The following is a 22,745-nucleotide window of genomic DNA, read 5'->3' as shown; positions in this document are numbered from 1 at the left end:
TAGTGTGAACACGGTATTAGAAAATCCAAGCAAGTAATCAGTTTTAGGCATGTTTTTAATCATGATAGACGATATTAATTTGATATTATGTATACATGTACAATTTTAAAATGACGAGTTATAGATCAAGTTCGAATTTTGTTAAGTTTGAATGATTTTTTTGCAGAGTTATGATCCTTGGACTTGGAAAATTAACTCAAATAATCAGTTTTCCACTCTTTTCTTCGTCATGATTGAAGATACTGATTTGATATTTGTTTTGTAGTTTTACATCATGACAAGTTATAAATCAAATTAGCATTTTGTTCCAGTACAATGATCTTTTAACCGGAAGGGGGCTATGTATTGCCTGCAAATTACTCTCAGAATGCTCGTTTATTTTTTTTTATTTTTTTTTATAGCAAACTACAAATAGGTTTTTATTACAAACCACCTAATAATCAAAAACAAAGTTTTACAAAGTAACCACTAAAGTTAAAAACTTCCATAAAAATTACAATTTTCATAAATTTCTATATATGAACAAACGTTTAAGTTAACGATACTGCAACGTAAATATAATAACAACAAGACATCTAAAGGCAATATATTTTAGAAATAGTTTTCAACAAAAGACAGCCATAATCTATATAATAAGTCAAGCTTTGAATCACCCCGAGTCTCTAAAAATGAATATATTAATCAGAAAAAAAATCAAAGATTATTAATTTACTGATTGAGGTATTTTTTGTTTATCTTTATACCTTGGATAAAGAAATCTACAACTTTAGTTATTTTATCGTCTCTTTTACGATTTATGACTTTTGAACACCGGTATACTACTATTGCCTCTATTTACCGTGTTTACGGAACATGGAGGCAGGTTTTTTTTCGTCTCTTTTACCATCTTTACAGAACATGGAGGTAGTTATTTTATCGTCTCTTTTACCATGTTTACGGAACATGGAGGTAGTTATTTTATTGTATCTTTTACCATGTTTACGAAACACTGATGTAGTGCCAACTACCTCCAAATTTATTGCACAGTTGGGCCAATTTTAATAAACTTTACTTTAGGATTGGAACTATATAAATTCCTTTATTTTTTAACAGATCACCAAATTGAAGGTTCCTGAAAATAGCCCAATCCCGCAATTATGACAGATGTTATTTGAAATTTTGAGGATTTATTATATAATACATAGTTAACCATAGCAGAAATTCTGCTGGAAGTAAAATTAATTATTGTAATGCTGATACAAAATACATTCGCTTCGGTTAGCAACGTCATTTGATGCAAATCTTTACAAAATTGGTCTGGTTGTGCAGCTATGTTCTGATTTTCATAACTTTTCATGAAGCTTAGATTGTTTTATTTTGGAATAGTCGGAATCCGATTTTTCAAATCATTTTACTTCTGTCGGTAAAATACAAAGCTAAGACGCTTGACTCCGAATACCCACATACAACATCTAAAAATTACAACTTTCTTAAAACCATCTTTCGGCAAATAAAAATATTCGTGAAAGGTGTCTTCCCTACAAATTTCTGTTAACACCGTTCAATACTGTTTGATATTTAAAAGTTATATTTGAGAATATAAGAATAAGGAGATGTGGTATGATTCAACCAGAGTTCAAACGATGTAAATATAAGCAATAAACAATGAGAAAAACCCATACCATATAGGCGACTATAAAAGGCCACGAATGAAAAATGTGAAACAATTGAAACTAGAAATAAACGACCTAATTTATAACAAAATAATGTACAAAATACAAACATGACAGACATGAACCAACGACAACCTCTGAACTTGAGCAAGGCGCGTAAAGAATGTGACGGGGTTCAACATGTTTATGAGCGCTCACCCCAACACCTTAATCGTAAGCTTTCGATTACTGATGATTAATGAATTTATAACTGTTTGGAAAAAATCCCATTTTCAAAATTCTGTAAACAACAAATTTGATACGGATTGTCCTCGCGACCGGAACAAAACTAAATCTAAATGGTCTTTTACAACATGTGCAATGTATAAGTAAAGGGGTACGTTGTCTTTGTTGTTATTTTTTTCTGACGATGAAGCGACAATGGCGGAAATTAACATTTTTATTTTGATCCACCAGTAGACCAATCTAATTGGATCATCTTCGAAATAAATTTAGCGCCTTTTGTGTGGATAGAGAAACTCTTATTGAAACTGACATAACGTCAAGCAGTGGAATTAAATAATTCTTTATTCAAAACATTTTTTAATTGTATCTTTTTTTTTTTCAGCGAGCAAATATTCAGCTATTATAGCCGGGACAGTTACAAGTGCTGTTGTAGTGGTTGCTGTTGTCGCATTCTTTGTATTACGAAATGTTTGTGGTTGTACATCTCCTGGAAAACCTGCCGTGCATCCATCGATCTAGGATGAAGATGACACTTGACAATGATATAAGTATACACATAATCAAAAACAACATGGAAAGCCAGACATTTTCAAACGGATACTTGTTTTTATATTATAAGAGAATTCATAACTGTATCTTTAAATTGATTTAACACTACAAAAGTGTCAAGATTCAAATGTAAAGGTTAAAGTCGTAATTATTCTGTGATTTGGGACCATAATTTGTAGTTATTTGCTGTCCGAAAACGAGTGTTACATGTTCTTACATTTTTTTTTCACGTTAAAAAAAGTTAAATGTGAATCAGTTATATGTGTACACATACTTTTCAGAGTGAATGCAAGAAAGTGCACACATAATTTTCAGAATGATAGTTCGTGTACACATAATTTTCAGAGTGATATATCTGTTTTTAAAAACAAAAATGCTTAATCCTTTAGGTTTTGTTTCCAATATTGAGATGTGAAATTGTTGCCGATTGTTTTTGTAGATTTTGTTATGAAAATAAGAGAAATATTTAATAATGAGCTATTTATAGCCTTGTCTTATTGTTTTTATTGCATGTTAGCTGCTGTCTCCTTTTTTCAATCGTTTATTAGATATCCTTGCTTTATACATGTAGTGTTACTGTAATTTCATATTTTTCTACTTTTTGTTTATTTTTTCATTGATTTATTTGAAATGTTATTGTTAGAAAACATGTGTAAACAATATATTAATTCTCCTAATTGTTAAACTTTACTATGGCCAGCTAGGTCAATTAATATAAAACGTACTTTATGTAACTATGTTGTATATATCGTTCATCCTATCAAATACATTTAAATCTGATATAATGTTTTTTTGAAATGAAAAATTTAGATTTTTTTTGGAGTGATAGCTGAACAAGAAATCAGACTCAGATCCGTTTCGAATTGATCCCTTCAGGAGAAAATAAATTCCCTGTCCAGCTTTAACAAGGGGAAATCAAAATTTACACATTGAAAATTTTGGAACTGCCTTACATTTGCATTATTTTACCTACGTTTTTATATGTCTTTATCGATATAATTCATATATAGAGTTACAATGTAAACATTTGCATTCCCATGGCATACAAATGAAAATCATTGTTAAAAATTGTAACTTCCTTTTATTTTTCACTGAACCATGTTAGAAACATTTGAAGAAACATTGGAGATTTCTAACATGCCGTAATCTCAATCGGTCTTTTGCAAAAGATTTATCGGAACATGTCACTGTTTCCTTACAGGCCGGAATCACAATCGGTCTTCTGCAAAAAATCATCGGAGAATGTCACTGTGTCTTTACATGCTGGAATCACAATCGGTCTTCAGCAAACGATTTATCGGAGAATGTCACTGTGTCCTTATATGCTGGAATCACAATCGGTCTTCAACAGACGTTTTATCGGAAAATGTCACTGTGTCCTTACATGCTGGAATCACAATCGGTCTTCAGGAAACGATTTATCCGAGAATGTCACTGTGTCATTACATGCTGGAATCACAATCGGTCTGCAGCAAACGATTTATCGGAGAATGTCACTGTGTCCCAACATGCTAAATCAAAATCGGTCTTCAGCAAACGATTTATTGCAGAATGTCACTGTGTTGCTCGCTTCGTTTTAGATATTTCACATTTTCAAATAATGTTTCAAAATTTGTTTAACACTACTCGGTCAGTTTTATCCTAAGCTCAACCATTTTCCACGAATTTGCTTTTGATAAGACGTTTAAAAAAACATGATTCCATATTTGGTTATACCGAACATTTCTGTGATATTTTTTGTAGTTTACTATATCTGGTGATATTTACAAATATTATCAATTATAATTTTTATATCTTGATATGTGTGTATGATTTAATACTGTATTGTTTATAACCTTTTTTGTGGTGTCCAGAGTGTACATTTGTTATTCCATCTGCTGGAATTTCATTTATATATTAAGTTGTTCTTTTCATAAGTAAACAAGGAAAATGCGTATATTATGTAAATGCAGCATACAAAAATTTAAAGGTACAGAGTATTCATTTTATCAAGTAGCTATTCGGAAAAATAGGAAGTAGTTTAACCATTTAACTGATACATATGTAATGCGCAGAACCGACACTCATTTGCTTTGATAATGTCTAGGCACAAACGTAAAATATTAAACTCTGAAACAGCGGTGACGTTGCTTTGCTAAACTGTCACTGTTTCGGAGTTTGGTAAAGTATAACATTTTACTAAATGTAGGAAAACACAAGAAAAGATCCAATCTTTATAATCGCAAACAAATATGACCTGATCTAGTTAAGGTAAACAGCTATTTTGCACATGACAATCATGATTGAGGCAAAGACTGGTCGGCTCGGAAAAGGAAAACTATGTCCCAGTACGGTGATATGCTCTCTTGAGGACTATTACATTATACTGGCATCTTATAATCATGCAACATGAAAAATCCTATTAGTTTAGGTCCACATGATTATGGTACAATGTATATTCTTATATATCAGCAAAACGTTATTGTCATGTATGTGCTTGTAATATTCGCAGCTGTACGTTAAGTAGCTATTAATAGTATGCAGGTGCAAATATATTTACAATCTTTCCAGCCAACACCATTTCAATTGTAAGTACAAGACTTAGTATGCAAAGTTTTCAAATTTACCAAAAAAACTACTGATTGTACATTATTTATACTTCACAAGAAAAGAAAAGCACCACATCTAGTAATTTCTTTGGAGTATAAATTTCTATTTTATGTAACTTAAAAAAATATTTCAAAGGAATCAACATTTTGACACAACGTTTCTGAAGTCATAAATACCAAATTCTGTGAAGATTAGAATTTTATTTTTTTGCCTGACATATCAAAAGCACATTATTAACCAAAAACAAACATATGTTGCCCAAATTTGTGAAAATTAAAGTCGTGAGTATCTTTCAACCTACAAAACGGAAATGACTTTAATTTTCAGTGTTTTTATCCAATTCTAATCAGTGACCAATTTGAAATTGGCTTATCTCAAGACTTTTGATTTTTGTCTTTATGGTTGAAATCTTCTTTGTCACCACTAAAATAATTTTTTTTACTGTAAAGTCTGCATTAATTTCAAGGTTATATACTTAAATTATTTTTGTTGCAAAAACAAGATAGTGTGAAGCTACTACATATGGTAAGATGTGGTGCGTTATTTGTGTTGTTAAGTATATAATAGCATTGACATGCATGAAATTATAATGCATAGATTTTTACACATATATTTTTTGTTTTTATAAAACATTACGTGGGTAATTGTAAAGTAGATATTTTGATATTTATATACGTACGTGACGATTGTCTTTTTAAAAGCATGATCAAACAAACAAAACCAGCAGCAATAAAAGAGTATCAAAGAGAATTTTTCGTCGTGAATAAATTCTAAAATTTAATTGTAAAATAAACTCATATAATATATATATTTTTATATACACTACTTACTCTAACTGTGATATGTTTTTTTTTTTACATTTTTGTTAATAAAACAGTTGAATTATGCAACTTCCTAAGCAATTGTTTGTGCTATAAATCCAAAATAAAACATGACTACATGTAGCCGATGACTTCATGCAATTGCCAAAAAAGGCATTTTTGTCCGATTGAAAAAAAAGACAGAACCCTTCAATTTATGTGTATAAGACTTATCATCCGTTCAGGATGTTTACTCGTGATTAGTACCAAAACGTGCGCAAATAGTGGGACAAGAACTGCATATCCTTCTAGGGCACTTAAGTTCGTCAGCAGTTTTGATAGGGTTCGTGTTGCTTAATTATAACATTTTAGTGTAATAGCCACGGAGTTGTCTATTAATATTCGACTTTGGGATTCTTTGGTATCTCCTCTCTAAAAAAATATGAGCTAGGTCACACACACTATTATAGAGTTTGAAAACTAAGGTTGTTTCTAATTCGACCAAAACTTTGTATTTTAAACCACATACAGTTCACAAAAGAAGAATTGACCTATTCGTGTTAGAGTACTGAAAATGATTAACAGAAACGTCGGTGTATTCTTTATTATTCAAACAGAAAGTTTGGAAGAAAGAATTAGTCAAGATATGGAATAGTTGGAAGTTTTTACTTTCTCTGAATTGTTTCAATTTCCATTTTAAATTCAAGAAACTAAACTGTTATGAGTATTCTTTTATTATTATTTAAACGGTGTATTCTCTGTCACTAGTTTATAATTTAATTTTGGATATGACACGTCTTCTGATTGGCTGAAAGTTTTTTTTTTTATCTATCAGCTCAAAAACATATTTTGGTCATGTGACTGTGATTTCATCAAAGTTTTTTCATGATTAACTCTTCAAAATGGACTTTAGAATTACATTATAAGGAATGACTGTAATATTTTTTCTGTCTATTCGAAATAACCTAAAAAATGTGGTGCACACTTTTAAATAAGCCGCTAAGCGGGTTTTTCAGTATGCACCACAGAAACTTTTTTGATGTCATTTGTTCATAGACAGAAAAAAATCAGAAAAAGGATCATATTCAGATAAATGTTGTTTTAGAACAATACGGAAAGAAGATCCTCTGGAATGGTTTTGTAAGGAGTACCTGGAATTTAAATGTGAAAGCTTAAAAAAAGTAAGTAGCAAATGAATATTAACAGTTACTTGTAATGTAAGTATGTATATTCTATTCATGGCAACATTTTTATGAGGATATAGATTAAATGACATAACACAGGCTAGTACTTTACCAATAGCGAATAATAGATTTTATGATTCACATCTTCTGTCCTTGATTTTTTATCATAAGCAATAGCACGCATATGACCGGCCCATAACGTATATATATGTGATTAGCTTAAGCTATGTAAGCAGGCCGTAAAACCCATACTGAAAAGAAGAATCGTCTGTTGATTGGTTGTACGTGATGTGTAAATACGTTACCACGTCCAGTTTGAATGAGGTTTAATGAGTACCACGCCCTACTTGTGGTTATATATTCCTCACATAAATTCTTGTATGGGCCAACATGTTGTCCTTGTCAAACGTCCTCTTTTTGTAGTGTCAATAAATGTCTTGATAAGATTAATGTTCCCCACTTTGCAGTACTCAATTATTGGATGTATAGTTCTAAACTGTGCAGGAACTCTTTATCAATGGACCTTACGTAGTCAAAAATAAATTTAACTCATTAAATTTTATGTTATATCCACGATGTATTCTGAATGCAAATATGATAGCATAACAACTTGTCTCAAGTGCGGAGGTCCTGTTGACGACCCTCGTCTTTGTCAAACCATGCATAGACTTTTAAATAGGTATGCATCGCTACTGCGCTGATCGCGAAGTATAAATGAGTAAGATCAAAAACTGTTCCTTTAGGGAACCAGTCAAATATTTCAGGATGGGATGACATGAGTACCTGCGAAATTTTGCATTCTTAGCACTACAACCCAGTAAAAGTCTGACTGAAATTGCCTATATCTGTACTCGACTGTACTGATTTATACTCGACCAGTCTGAATTGGTCTGAAATTTACTTGATATTACTCGACTGTAGTCTGAACCATACTTAACAGTCTGAACCTGTATTCGACCTTTACTCGACCAGAACTTAACCATTTTATACATCACTGAACCATACTCGACATAGTCTGAACCATGCTCGACCTAGTCTTAACCATACTCGACCAAGTCTTAACCAACCTAGACCTATTTTTTTTTGTATCAATCTATTGTATTTAAACAAATTAGGAACTGTTTTTAACAACAGCTATTTCCCCTGGCTAGAAATTTGAACAACGATTTAAAATTCAAAATGTAATGTTATCATCAACACCATATTCATCAACACTTATACATACATCACCTCTTAAAATTAAAATAAAACAAGGTGATCAAAGGAAGTACTTTCTGGTCGGATTAAAAAAATATCATGTAATAAATTAAGTTTCATTAAATGATTTTTCATATACATGTATACATACCCCGGATATTACTATTCAATATATTCTTTGATAATTTTAAAGAGTGACTCACTTGATAATATATAGTTTTTTACAAACGTATTATGGTATACCTCTGTCTGTCTTTCTGTCAATTCGTCTGTCCATCCGTCATCAACATATCAAACAATAACTCAAAGGTGCTTTAAATATAATCAATTTGCATTAAACTTGGTGAATTGCTTATATTGTCTATTGAAATAAACTCCCTTTTTGATTTTCATAAATTTTAGATTTTAATGTTTCTGGGTTTTGTGGTTTTATCTATAAAAAGGGGATTTTCAAGTTTTTGGATGAAAAATCAAAAAGGCTTTTAGCAGTTTTCATGAAACATTTATGAATTGTTTATATCTATTGATGTGAGCTCCCTTTAAATTTTCATAAATTTTAGATTTTAAGTTTCCAAGTTATGAGGATCATTCATTAACTAGAGGCTGTAAGGAGCCTGTGTCGCTTACCTGATGTTTTAATTCACAATTGATGCTTTTAATAATGCAACTGTTACACTTTTGCTTAAGTTTCAGTGATATAAACAAAAAACTGCATTTTACCTCTATGTTCTATTTTTAGTCTGCAAATGTCGAGGCAGATAGGTCTTACCCAACCTGTTGAACATTTTTACCCATTGTCGATTGACCATTTTAGTCATGTTGACCTATTTGTAGATCTTTCTTTGCTGAACATTATTGCTGTTTACAATTTATCTTTATAGTCCGACGGCTACAAGCATATTTCAGACGAATTGTGCACATCCTGCTACAAGCATGAAATTTAGCATAGACCTTCCTCAACTATTACTCTTATATTTCAGATAGGGAGGCATTTGAAAAAAAATGTCTCACTTCCGGTAAAATCCAAAATGGCTGACTTCATACTTAAATCAGCCCAATATCAAAGGCTAGTATTTGAAAAGGTGTTATTATCATGCTACAACCATAATATTTGGTACTACTTTTGGATATATTATATTGTTTAGATGTCTGCAAAAATCCTACTTCTGGTAAATTCCAACATGGCGGACATTGTACTAAAATAAGCTTAATTTTTAGGGAGGGTAATTGAAATGTGTTTAAACGTATTGCTACTTTCATTACATTGTAGTGGAACCTTTCTTTGGTGCTTCTAATGGGTACAATGTATAAAAAAATCTGTCTTTAAAACCCTTACGTCCGGTAATATTCAAAATGACGGACATAGAAATATCAATTCATTATTTAAATATTCAACTTTTTTTCAAAATGTAAAGAAAATGTTGTTTTTTTGTGCTGGTCATTAATATTTTGGCTTTAAGTTATCCTCAAAATCCCTGGTTCTATTCTGTTGTAAATGTTTAAATATAAAGTTGACACTTCCGGTAAAAAATATGGCGTAAATTTCAAAGATGAGTACTCAATTCATTTCTTCGATGTAGAGTTTTGGATAGATTGATTAAAAAAAAATCAGTATAATACTAAAACATTTTTGAAATTACTACTATTTGGCCAAAATGCATGTTTATTCACAGTCCCTACCACATGCACACAAAGCAGTGCACTGGAAACCCGATTTTCCACATTAACAACTACCGAGACATCCTTTCTTACATCCACAATGTACAAGCTTTTGACAAAATGATGAGGCCTCAGAAAGGTTTTTTTAAAAGGGATCCTTTTTGTCCATTCGCCATCTATTAGCGCCTGGACTGGGTAGCATAAGCACCAATCCAATGATCGCCCCCCTAAACACCTTCTCTAGTGTATTGCACGTTTTACATGCTGGAAAAGAGTAGACCAAGTTGAGGAAATAGCCTCAATTAGCCTTCCCTTTTGTGCAAATAGTTATTTTCTTGCTTCGTTAACCATGTTAGCCCCATCTGATAAGTTTGTGCGATCTTACAGTAAAACCCCGGTAATTTCGGTTGATCAATCATCATTCTTTATGTTAAAGTCACATCTTCAAATGCAATCAATGACTCCCACGCAGTCTTTTTTCATTCCAAGTAAAGAGAGAACCGTATCACAACCGGTAAAGGCATTGATCACAATAAGTGTGTGTGATCACTTATTGCCTAGTACATTTGAAAGACCATTGATAGATAGTAATCCAAAGTGTTTTGCCTTCCCAAACACAATCCATAGTTCGTCTACCCCTATGTCACGGAATAGCGAAACAGTAATGACAGCATCCTCTGTAACGACTGTTCGAGTCATGACTCGTTTAAGTTCGTGTTTCACTGCATCAGACACATGCACCATGATTCTAGTGTCAGCCTCTTAATGTGAACATGGTGCTTAATTTGAAATACATCACGTGGTGGATAACACTGAAAATCCTGAGCATTTGTTACTACAACTGCCATACTCATCAAAAATTTCATCCAATCTTGTTACAGTTTCAAGGTATTTTATCAAGGTAAGGACATAATAATCATCATACTCGTTAGGAAACACCTTGAAACTGTAACAATAGTGGAAGAAGTCTCGGATGCGTACATATACAATACTGGTAGTTTAAAGGCTGCTACAAGAAGCAAGAGCTACATTTTGGGGAAAGAGAATACACAGACGAATCCGGGGTTAAAACAAATTCCTCAAAATTGGCAAAGTGTTCTGAGAGATGACGACAATAAGAAAGAAATTTTTAATTTTCATTCACAGCAGCTTGCTCAATAAAATTTTGAGGAAAAGGTAGTTGTAACAACAAATGCTCAGGATGTTCAGTGTTATCCACCACTTGATGATGTTTCAAGTTAAGCACCATCGAACAGTCGATACTGATGTCATTGCTGTTTCACTATTCCGTGACATAGGGGCAGACGAACTTTGGTTTGCATTTGGAAGTGGGAAAAACTTTAGATATATATCTTTACATGACCTTTCAAATGCACTAGGCATTGAGAGATTACACGTTTGCTGTAAAAGGAACTGCGTTGGTGACATGGACGGCGTTTGAAGATGTGACTTTAGCATTTAGAATGAGTGCAAAGCAAGAAAACATGCGTTTTTGGGAGAGAAAAGACTTATTGTGGCTATTCCCACACGACTCGGTCTAGTCTTTTTTAGCATGTAAAGCGTGCAATATACCATGGCGGCTATGAATGAGTAACAAGCTTGGAATTGGTTCCAATGCTAACTAGTCCAGACGCTTATGAATGGCGAAGAAACAAATATGATTCATGGAAACCCTTTTGAACTCTTAGTGAGGCCTCTTCATCTTATCAGGCGCTTGTACATTATGGACGTAAGCAACAATACCAGTCTTTGTAAATGTGGAAAATCAGCTCTCCTATTGTGAATAAACATGTATTTGCGGGCTAACGAGTATGCTGATTGGGTATTATGTCCTTATCTCAATAAAATACCTTGATACTGTAACACGAGTGGATGAATTCTCGGATGCGTATTGTAGTTGTAGCAACAAATGTTCAGGATATTTTATCTTATCCACCACGTTATGTATTTCAAGTTCAGCACTATGTTCACATTAAGAGGCAGACACTAGAATCATGGTGCATGTATCTGATACAGTTAAACACGAACTTAAACGAGTCATGATTCGAACAGTCGTTACTGATGATGCTATCAATTACTGTTTCGCTTCTCCGTGACAAAGAAGTAGACGAACTATGGATTGTGTTTGAGAGGGCAAAAAACTTTAATTAATATCTACCAATGAACTTTTAAATGCACTAGGCAATGAGTGATCACACACACTTATTGTGATCCGTGCCTTTACTATTTGTGATACAGTTCTATCTTTGCATGAAAAGAAAAAAGACTGCGTGTGAGACATTGATAGCATTTGAAAATGTGACTTTAACATAAAGAATGATGATTGATCAACCTAAATCACTGGGGTTTTACTATAAGATCGCACCACAAATTTAACAGATTGGGTTAGCATGGTTAACGAAGCAAGAAAATAACTATTTGCGCAGAAGGGAGGGCTAATTGAGGCTATTCCCTCAACTTGATCTAGTCTTTTCCAGCATGTAAAACGTGCAATATACTAAGGCAGGTATTTAGAGGGACGAGCTTGGAATTGGCTCTTATGCTACCCAGTCCAGGCGCTAATGGATGGCGAAGGGACAAAGAGGATCCCTTTTGAAAAAACTCTTTCTGAGCCCTCATCATTTTGTCAGAAGCTTGTACATGTGGATGTAAGAAAGGATGGTGTGAAAAATCGTGTCTCCCGTTGACTGTCTTGTGTGCATGAGGTGGAGATCGTGAATGAACATGTCTTTTTGGCCGAATTGTAGTAGCAGTTTTAAAAATGTTTTAGTACTTAAGTAATTTTATTTATTTGTTTTAATCAATCTATCCAAAACTCTACATCGAAGATAATGGATTGAGGACTCATCTTTGAACTTTACGCCAGATTGTTTTTTTTTACCGGAAGTGATAACTTTGTATTTAAACATTTACAACAGAATAGAATAAATAGTTTTGAGGCTAACTTAAAGCCAGCACAAAAAACAACATGTTCTTTACATTTTGAAAAAAGTTGAATATATAAAAAAAGAAATTGATATTTCTATGTCCGCCATTTTGGATATTACCGGAAGTAAGGGTTTTAAAGAAATATGTCTTATACATTGTATCCATGAGAAGCACCAAGGAAATGGTTCCTGCACAATGTAATGATAGTAGCAATATGTTTAAACATATTTCAATTACCCTCCCTAAAAATTAAGGTTATTTTAGTACAATGTCCGCCATATTAAATTTTACCGGATATAGGATTTTTAAAGACATCTAATTTATATAATATATCTAAAAATAGTAAAAAACAAAGGTTTATACTAAATATTATGATAGTAGCATGATTATAACACCTTTTCACATACTAGCCTTCGATATTGGGCTGATTTAAGTATGAAGTCCGCCATTTTGGATTTTACCGGAAGTGCGACATTTTTTTCAAATGCCTCCCTATCTGAAATAAAAGAGTAATAGATGAGGAAGGTCTATGCCAAATTTCATTTAGCAGGATGTGGACAATTTTTCACAAAGCCGCCATACTATAAGTACCTCTTTTGGTGTTTTAATTTATCACTAAGTTCACCCATGAAGTTATCATATTTTATATGTAAATGTTACTTTGGATTCATGGTGAAATAGGCACGTCCGTATATGGTGCGTGAATGTGTTTATAGGGACGATTCTCTCTATTGTATCAAAGTAATTGAAAATTGTTTTTTTTAATAAATTCGTTGAATACTGATGTTAATTTAAACCCATTAAACGTTAATATATTTAACATTTAATTTATTATGATTTTTATAATTCAAAGATTCGTACTTGATCGTGCTGTATCATAAACGATTCAAGTTATTCACTGAGTGGAAAATGACTTCAAAAAAGGTCAGGGAGCTCTAGGATAGTTATGACATGGTAGTTACAAATGTTGGCCGGATAAAGAAAAAAACGACATAATACTTTTAAAAAAGACAGTATGTACACCTAAGAGATTTATCCTGCCGAACGGACTTTAAATAGAGCTAATACTAACACATTGAACATTGCCCTTTCCTGGATCCTGGTAACTATAACTTTAACGAGAAGTTTAATACCAAAATGTATGACAAAAAGAGACGATTTTTCATTTCCTTTTGTTAATCATCCATTTTAAGACGAAATCAATCTGTGTATTACTAAAAAAAAATATAACACCAGGGGATCGTCATCAAGGGCCATTGGAAAGAAGAGAATGACGACCAGCAGGAAAGAAGGACAGGGAGTGCGGAACGAAAAAATCACACAAAAGACAGACGGAGTTGAAGGGAAGAGTATGGTTAATAAAACACAGGAAGTGGGACACAAAATCATACAATTTGGCTGTGTCAAAACTTTATAATTTTAGATCATCTTACAAATTGAAACAGCATTGGCCAGTGCCAATCAATGATTTGCTATATTTTATAGCTTTTTCAGTACAAAGTCTTTCTGGTACAATATCATCTTATATATCCGGAGTTTCCTACCATCATAAAATACAAGGCATACAGAATATTAATACCAAATTCTTTATAATTGGCAAGTCATTAGAAGGAATAAAATTGGTTCAAGGAGGGAAACGTAATGACATTAGAGCACCAATTACAGTGCAATTGTTATCAGATATGATAGGTTGTTTTAGATAACGTATTTTTTATTTTAGTTTCTTGTGTATAACATAATTCGGAATTTAGTATGAGGTCCGAGACTACAATTATTTCGTAGTGCATTTCTTTTAGAACATATATGAAAATTAAAAAAATCCCACCTGCGCTTTCTCAAAGAAACTTTTACAGTGTGTTGTACTACTTTTGGGACAAATTATATCAAAATTATAAAAAACTTCATCGGCTCTAACTCAAAATATGGACAATTTTATGTTAAGGGCGTCTTGAAATCTTTTGACAGCTTCCGAAGTGCTAATTTTTAACCCTTTTCAGCTGGACCAAATCACTACTTTTCTTTAAAATTCTGGACCCAATTTTTTTTACAGTGTAATTTCATCCCCCTACTTGCAACTTGAAGCATGACACATGGAGAAATAAATTTGGAAGGGGTATAGAAATTAATGGCAAGTAACCAACTGTCAACACTAGGGACTATATTTGTACGAAAATCAAGGGACGACAATTGTGGTCTCGGACCATGACGTCCATTATCACTGTTCTAGAATACATATTTCTTTAAGGGGCCAGCTGAAGGACGCCTACAGGTGCGGGAGTTTCTCGCTACATTGAAGACCCATTGGTGGCCTTCGGCTGTTGTGTGCTCTATGGTCGGATTGTTTTCGCTTTGACACATTCCCAATTTCCTTTCTCAATTTTAAGAATAAATATGAAGCTGCTTTATTATCAGCAGTTTTTTTTTCAGTTTACTTCTTTGGTTTGCTAAGGGTAGGGGAAATCACTACTTCAAAAACTAAGTCTGTTAAAATGGCTTCAACTTAACAATTTCGGATATTTTAGTTAAGAAAAAGTCCTGGAGCTAAGAGTAAGGTGGCCAAAAACTGACCAAAAGGGAAAGTCCGTTACTTTATTGATACATGAGAACAGAAAAAAACTACTGTCTGATACGACTCACTAACGAATACTTAAAGGTATACCTACCTGTAACAAAACAGATGTGTGTATTCAATATAATGGTATGCCTTGAACTAGATACCAATTCAGCAGTATCCTGGAAAAGTCTTCACATTTTCATCATATTAGTAAAATTCATTTTAGGTCACATAGTTTTTGAATTGGCGGAGCCATGGAACTATGCAGACAGGGGTCTCAGAGGAGTTGATTGTGAAATTAGTCAGATGGAAATCGCATGCTTATTCTCGCTATATTAGGTTGCAATTTTTCTAGTTTCAAAAGGCTAACAAGTTTTCAAAGGTCCAAAGATTTTATGGATTGTTGGAAGTTCCCTTGTTCATTGGGACAATATAGAGGTGAAGAAATATAGTATGACCAACCCGACATTTGAGTCCAACTGTGTTACAACATACTGGAGTGGGGAACCTGGTTTACAGATTAAAGATTTGAACTCCTTACTGGATGCAAAAAGACATTTTTTACCTTCTCTTAATTTTATTATTATTCACTGTGAACATGGTGAAGCTAATGATTTGACAGCTTTAGAATTGACAGGGAAGGGTTTAATTAAAATGTAAAATGTTCTATCCCACGTTACCAGGCTTAATCTAAAAGTTTTATTATGATATGGTCTTCAATGCTACAGCGCAGATATTGGCATTTTGCATCCTTTAATGCAGGTGTAATAATCGAACAGAAGAGAAAAAGAGTGAAATCAGTGGTCAAAAACTTTGGAATGGAAAACCATTTCACATGAAAACATTAGTGCAAGTGAAGTGTCTTTATACAGAACAGATGGAACTGATTTATCACAAACTGGAAGAGGGGAAGGGGGGTGAGTCTTTCCTACGCACAACAAAATCAACTTTTCCGATGCTTCAATAATGAAAATTTTATGGAGGTGAGACCCAAGTCAAATTTGGTAGCTGACGGGCTTTCGTGTGGCGGTCCAGGGAGACTGGTAGTGATGTAGGGATTATTTCACTCGTCCCTTACACTAGGCCTGACAAGTGCTAAGTTCTACAATTTGCAGGTTTTAAAAATGTGGTTAGTGGTAACGGTGGGATCTTCAGATGGGTATATCTCGGACCTACTCCACCGTATCTTATAGAGGGAAGGTCTACATATGCCAACAGGTGGGGCAATAATAACTGAAGCATTGGTAAAACAAGTGTCCCCCCGGTCACTCCCCATGGTAGGTGGTGGTGTAACCGTGTTTAACTACCAGGGGTTTAATGACACTATGTTAACATAGGTCAGCTGATAGCCATTGTGTGTAATTGGTAGTCACCCTGGCGCCTCAACAAAATATTTTAGAATACTCTGTAGCCTAAGTAAAAATGTACAAAATGTATATTCTGGTCATGAAAATGTAAATACAAGTTGTTGTAATAAAATGTATGTGTAATAAGAATGATAGTTGTAAAAGTTATAAATGAAAAACAAAGGATGGAATTTCTACACAAATGAGTATAATATACAGAAAGTCTGTAGTATTTTAAATTTGGTACTTGTGAATTACAATTAACAACAGACAAAGAGAGACAACTCTAAATCAATTTTTAATCACTTTGTCTCTGTTTTTTACCCTTATTTGTGACATTTTTACCTACTGTGTATGTTTGTTTTGTTCACGCAGCATTATCAATATTATCAAATTTGATGCGACTGGCGTACAAGTGAGAAGTTAGAGCTATAAAACCAGGTTCAATCCACCATTGTCTACATTTGATAATGCCTGTACCAAGTCAGGAATATGACAGTTGTTTTCCATTCATTTGATGTTTTTTGTCATTTGAATTTGCCATTTGGCTAGGGACTTTCCGATTGAATTTTCCTCGGAGTCCAGTATTTTTGTGATTTTTAGTTTTTTGGACACATTTCCCATTTCCATTCTCAATTGTATTATATACTTTAAAATTATGAATTAGTACACATATACAAAGGGGAAAAACTGCAAGTTTGTTGTCTGGATTACGCTTCATGTTATGCATTAAAGGTACAAAATAAAATATTTTTGTATTTGATAATATAAAATTTTTGTACGTTTTTCATTCTTTTATCTATCTTTTCAAACGGTAATGACGAAAAAACAGGTGCTTGTTTAGATTTGATAATTTTACACTATAAGGTATTGGTGAAATTTGCATTCAGAATGCAGAACATTTTGTTTTGTCACACGTGACCAGAATATTGTTTTCATCAAATTGGGGTTCAGGATATTTTTGAGAAAAAAAAACATAACCCCCTTCCCCCTGGAAGTTAAATGGTCGTTCCCTAATGACTCAGCAAACTACAATCACTGAGAGGGATTTTGACCAGGGAATATAAAAAACCTAATCAAAGAATGTTCGCAGTTACTCAAAGCAAGCTACACGCAAGTATCAAACCTGCTTACATCAATATATGTTGATGAATGATATACTCCTGTCTTTTGAAACGTTCTCTTGTTTTACTTAAAACAATAAACGTATACTAGTAGTATGGTATGGAGAAGGAACTTACTCTTGTCTTTTGATACGTTCTCTTATTTTACTTAGAACAATAAACGTATAATAGTAGTATGGTATGGAGAAGGAACTTACTCTCGTCTTTTGATACGTTTTCTTGTTTTACTTAGAACAATAAACGTCTACTAGTAGTATGGTATGGAGAAGGAACTTACTCTTATCTTTTGATACGTTGTCTTGTTTTACTTAGAACAATAAACGTATACGAGTAAAATTGTATGGAGGGGGAACTTACTCTTGTTTATTGGTACGTTCTCGTGTTTAAGTAAGAACTGAAATATCTGAAATATTTGTGACTGCGACTAACAAAAAGAACCCTGATGCGGGTTTTATGATTTCGTATTATGACGTCGTAAAGTTCTAAAATTTAAACGAGCACCTGTTTTGTCGCAATTACCGTTTGAAAAGATAGATAAAAGAATGAAAATTGAAATGCGTAATAAGAAGCGAAATCCAGTCACAAAACTTGCAATTGTTCCCCTTTGTATACTTTTATGTATATTATTCCATTTTTTCAAAAGCAATCATTCTCATTTTTATTTTTTTATATCGAATTACTACATGACTGTACTAACTACAGGTACGTGTAGTACACATACAATACTTTATAGTATATCGGGCTTAGAATTACTCCAGCTTTCTTTCATGTTTTATATGTGTTATGTGTTAGGTGTTATGATGAGGTAGATTTCACAGCAGAACTGTGGTTTTAACCTTACCATAGGCGCATCCAGGGGAGGGGGTCGGTTGCCCGCTCAACTGATTATTTGTGTGATTTAATATTAATATCGACTGATTTCTGAAGAACATATTTAATTTGGCAAACAAAAACTGTCTTTATTATCAAGTCCTTTTTTGGTAATATGTTTAATACTATTTACTTATATTGACCTTTTTTTGCGCAATTGAAATAGGGTTTGAGGCGCAAATGAAAAATTTGTTTTTTGCAAATGGAATGCCAATTTGCGCAAAAGCAAAGCTGCAGTTTTTTTTTTAACCTGTTTTACATTTGTAACTACAATGTCATTACTATCATACAGGTCGCTGACCACTTTTCCAGTCAATGAAAAAAATCGTGACTAATACAGCATAATTAAGTATTTTATAGCGGACTCTATGAAGCGTTAATCATGAAAGAAATTAAATGATCAATATATAACGGAACGTTTAGGATAAGTCTAAATTAACCTCAGGGTTTTAATAATTTATATTAAAAAAAAAAAATTCAATTACTTTCAAATTTGGTGAAATAGAAAAAAAATCGTCACTATATACTCATTCATACAAATTTAAACATGACTATTTACCTTGAACCATGACATTAACATTGAAATATAAGATATGATAACTTAATGGTTGAACTTAGTGGTAAATTAATGTTAGCTGAATTAATGTAGTCAAAAGTTAACTATGAACTCAAATGTTAAACTACGAGTTGAGGCTTATGTAATCATAAACGAATTTAGAGTGTCTATTTGACAGAGCCCTATAGCGTTTCGGCGACCAAAATAAAACGATGTCATAACAAATAAGGAAAAATGTTTGTATTCATAACAAAAATAGCATAACTATTTAAGCAACAAATTATTTCTCTTAAATCAATATCCATATTTAACGAACAAGCGATTGCAATAAAAAACAACAACCAAAACATGATATTTCCATTGTTTACTGTGTATGAGTTTTACTAATGTGGCACTGTTATTCCTGCTTCCCTCTGACTGCCTAAAATACAATCGTTAAAAAAATCAACAATTTCATTATAGCTAAGTAGATGAAGGACAGGTTTTGAATTGAAAAAGTTGTTTAATTTTAAAATACACATGAGGTTTGAAACTTTTCTACAATATAATTGTTTATATTATTTAGAGTATAATAAAATATGTTAGAAATTGCAATGAAGAAGAAGGACAATTTTAGAATACAAAAAAAAAATCCATCCAACAAAATCCCGTTCAAAACCCTATAATATAAGTCACATTCTTTGCAATTGCCAATTGCTGAAATGTACTTAGTCTCTTTTTAAAGCAAATCCCGTTCAGAACCCCATAATGTAAGTCCTATTCTTTTCAATTACAGAAATGTACTTAGTTTATTTTTAAAAGCAAATCCTATTCAGAACCCCATGATGTAAGTCCCATTTTAGTTTTAAAAATACTTTTAAAGGTGCAGGCACTTTTTTCTTCTCTCTTTTTATGGTATTTGGTTTTCAATAAAACGTTTAAATGCCAACGAAGGGAGAATAATGACTTTATAAAGTTCATTATATACTTTAACGATCTTGTTTAGGAATTAGAACCGCATGATTAGTAAAATAAACCTATAAAGGAGATGTCTATAATTTGTTTTTATGTTTTATAAAATGAAAACTATTGGCAGCCTTTAGGGCAAAATTGAACAAAGTTATAAAAAAAGCCAAGAGTGACGTTAACATTGAAATGAGACTTTGGAAACAAAAACCAACATTTCCTTTCGGGGAATTTAATAGCTGATTATGCGGTATGGTTTTTGCTAATTGTTGAAGCCCGTACGGTGACTAAAGTTGTTTATACATGTATCTGTGTAATTTGGTCTCGTGTAGAGAGTTGTCTCATTTGAAATCATACAACATCTTGTTTTTTATATAAAAATTTAAAACAGAGGTCAAAAAAGAAAAATACGTCAACAAGGACATCAGACATTAAATTTAAAAACATTTTTTTATTTGATTTTTGGAAACGCTATAAAAAAAATAACGACAAGTGGTATGAATGCAAATGAGACAACTATTCAATGAAATTCAAATGTAGTGGATGTGGGCAATTTTGGGCAACCGTAAGGCTTTCAGTAATTAAAAAGAAAAACATTACCGTTTAGTCGGCTTTAAAATGACCCCAACATGGAATATAAGAAGCAATTCGGTGCTTTTAACCAGTTCCTAAACTACTATCAACGAACTTATCGTCAATTTATTTCAAATAACATATGAAAACAGTTAGAATAACTATTTTTGGAGATAACAAAAATCATTGGCTAATGTAGATGAATTACGTTCTTTTGGTGTTCTTTTTGATTCGGTTGACAGGTTTGTCTTTTCCACTCTTTATGCTTGACTTCAACACAATCTTATCAAACCCAAGTTTTCCTAACTAATTATATGGTCGTTTGATAAATCTGGTAGCAAATTTATTCCCTGCAATTCTTGTGAAGCCTTTGTTCTCGAATAAGAAATATGCTAGAAATACTTACTGGATGTGTGTAATGCAAGCACTTAATTTTCCTTGAGAACAGATTGTTGGTATTACTGTGGGCACCAGTTGTGCCCCTTGATTAGCAGCCTTATTTATTTGCTGCTTTGAATTACAATTTATGACCAAACTCAGTAAAGAACCAACAAATTCCATTTAGTTTATAAATTTGATAACACTTACTATTATCTTGATGATACTTTTATTACGTTAAATAATCAAGAATTCTCTAACTATACTGCAGAAATTTACTCAAAGGCATTTTCTTTTAATAAATCAAATACTTACAGAAATAATATTCCTTTTCTAGATTTAGAAAAATTCTAGATTGACAAAAAATTACGACAAAGGGGATGATTGTTTCCTATTTTATTTACCCTTTTTAGACGTTGATGTTCCCTTTGCACCGTCTTACAGTGTTTTTATGACCTTACTAGTTCGCTATGCTTATGTCCAATATGTTTGTAGTGACGTTATAGATTTCAATGAACGCTATCTATGTATTTCTTGTAAATTGTAAAGTCAGAGATTTCGTTATCACAAATTAGGTAAAACCTTTAGTGAATTCTTACGTAGATACAAAGATGTTGTCTGCATGTTTGTCTGTACCGGTAAAAAAACCTAATTTAAAACGAAATATCTTAAATTTTGCGTTGATGTTGTACACCAAGCCCGGGATTAATATACGATACATGTAAATTTATCCATTCTTTTTTAAAATAACCCATTGACGACCTTCGATGTTGTTTGCTCCTTTGTCGGGTTGTTGTCTCTTTGACGCATGCCTCATTTCCATTTTTAATTCTATTTTAATTAAGTTTAACTTATTCTAAAAGGAATTACATAGTATGCAACACTGTCATTAAATCTTTCAATATTGTTTTTTTTTGTGTATTAATATTGAACCAGTTATAAGTAAATAGAACCATACTAAATATTATACATATATACCCTCACGGTACTACAAACTGTCGATACCTATAATAGTTTAAAATTGCAAAAGGTCGTGTTTTTAGTGACGTCTGTACACTAAATCCATTGGATGTTGAATGTGTACTGATTGATATTTAGTCCTAGATCAATGATTTTTTTATTAGTTGTTATTGTCTTTAACTAACTGTCAGTATCTATGAGCACTCTCATATCTGTACTAAGTGTCGTTTTGTTTTTGGAACAATAAGTAACAGGCCACTCTGTGCTTTTGTTAGATTTGCTAATGTATTTCTATGCGTATCCATCTGGTGTATCCCTCTGGTGTATCCCTCTGGTGTATCCCTCTGGTGCATCCATCTGATAAGTTAGGCATTTTCGACTGAGTTTTATAGTTTGTTCTTTTGTTTAACTGTCACACCATATTCAAGGTTAAGGATACGTTCTAGAATGATGCCAGATCTATCAGATCTCCATGTTCGTTGTCAATACCATAATATAACATTAATGCTGTGGTGTAGTGTAGTACTGGACTACTAACACAAAGGTTCGTGCTTCGGTCCCCGTACCGGTGAGTAAATTTCAGGGACTGAATTTTCGGCTCTCTCTCGACACCATTTGCGAGTATGGTCTTGAGAAACGATGATAGTCGTCGGAAG

General features: G+C 32.8%; 1 protein-coding gene across 1 annotated transcript in view; it reads left to right on the top strand.

Moving 5' to 3' along the window:
- LOC143066819 (furin-like) overlaps window positions 1–2,765 on the top strand; it is a 35,044-nt gene extending 32,279 nt beyond the window's left edge. The window contains exon 11 of the mRNA XM_076239629.1: window positions 2,260–2,765. Within this exon, the coding sequence (XP_076095744.1) occupies window positions 2,260–2,396 (137 nt within the window). The 3' untranslated portion in view covers window positions 2,397–2,765. The remainder of the gene's footprint in view (window positions 1–2,259) is intronic.
- The last annotated feature ends 19,980 nt before the right edge of the window (window positions 2,766–22,745 follow it).

This window comes from Mytilus galloprovincialis, chromosome 3, assembly GCF_965363235.1.
Source record: "Mytilus galloprovincialis chromosome 3, xbMytGall1.hap1.1, whole genome shotgun sequence".
NCBI classification, from domain to species: Eukaryota; Metazoa; Mollusca; class Bivalvia; order Mytilida; family Mytilidae; genus Mytilus; species Mytilus galloprovincialis.
The sequence above is the reverse complement of the archived record's forward strand: the minus strand, read 5'-3'. Positions and strand labels throughout refer to the sequence as shown.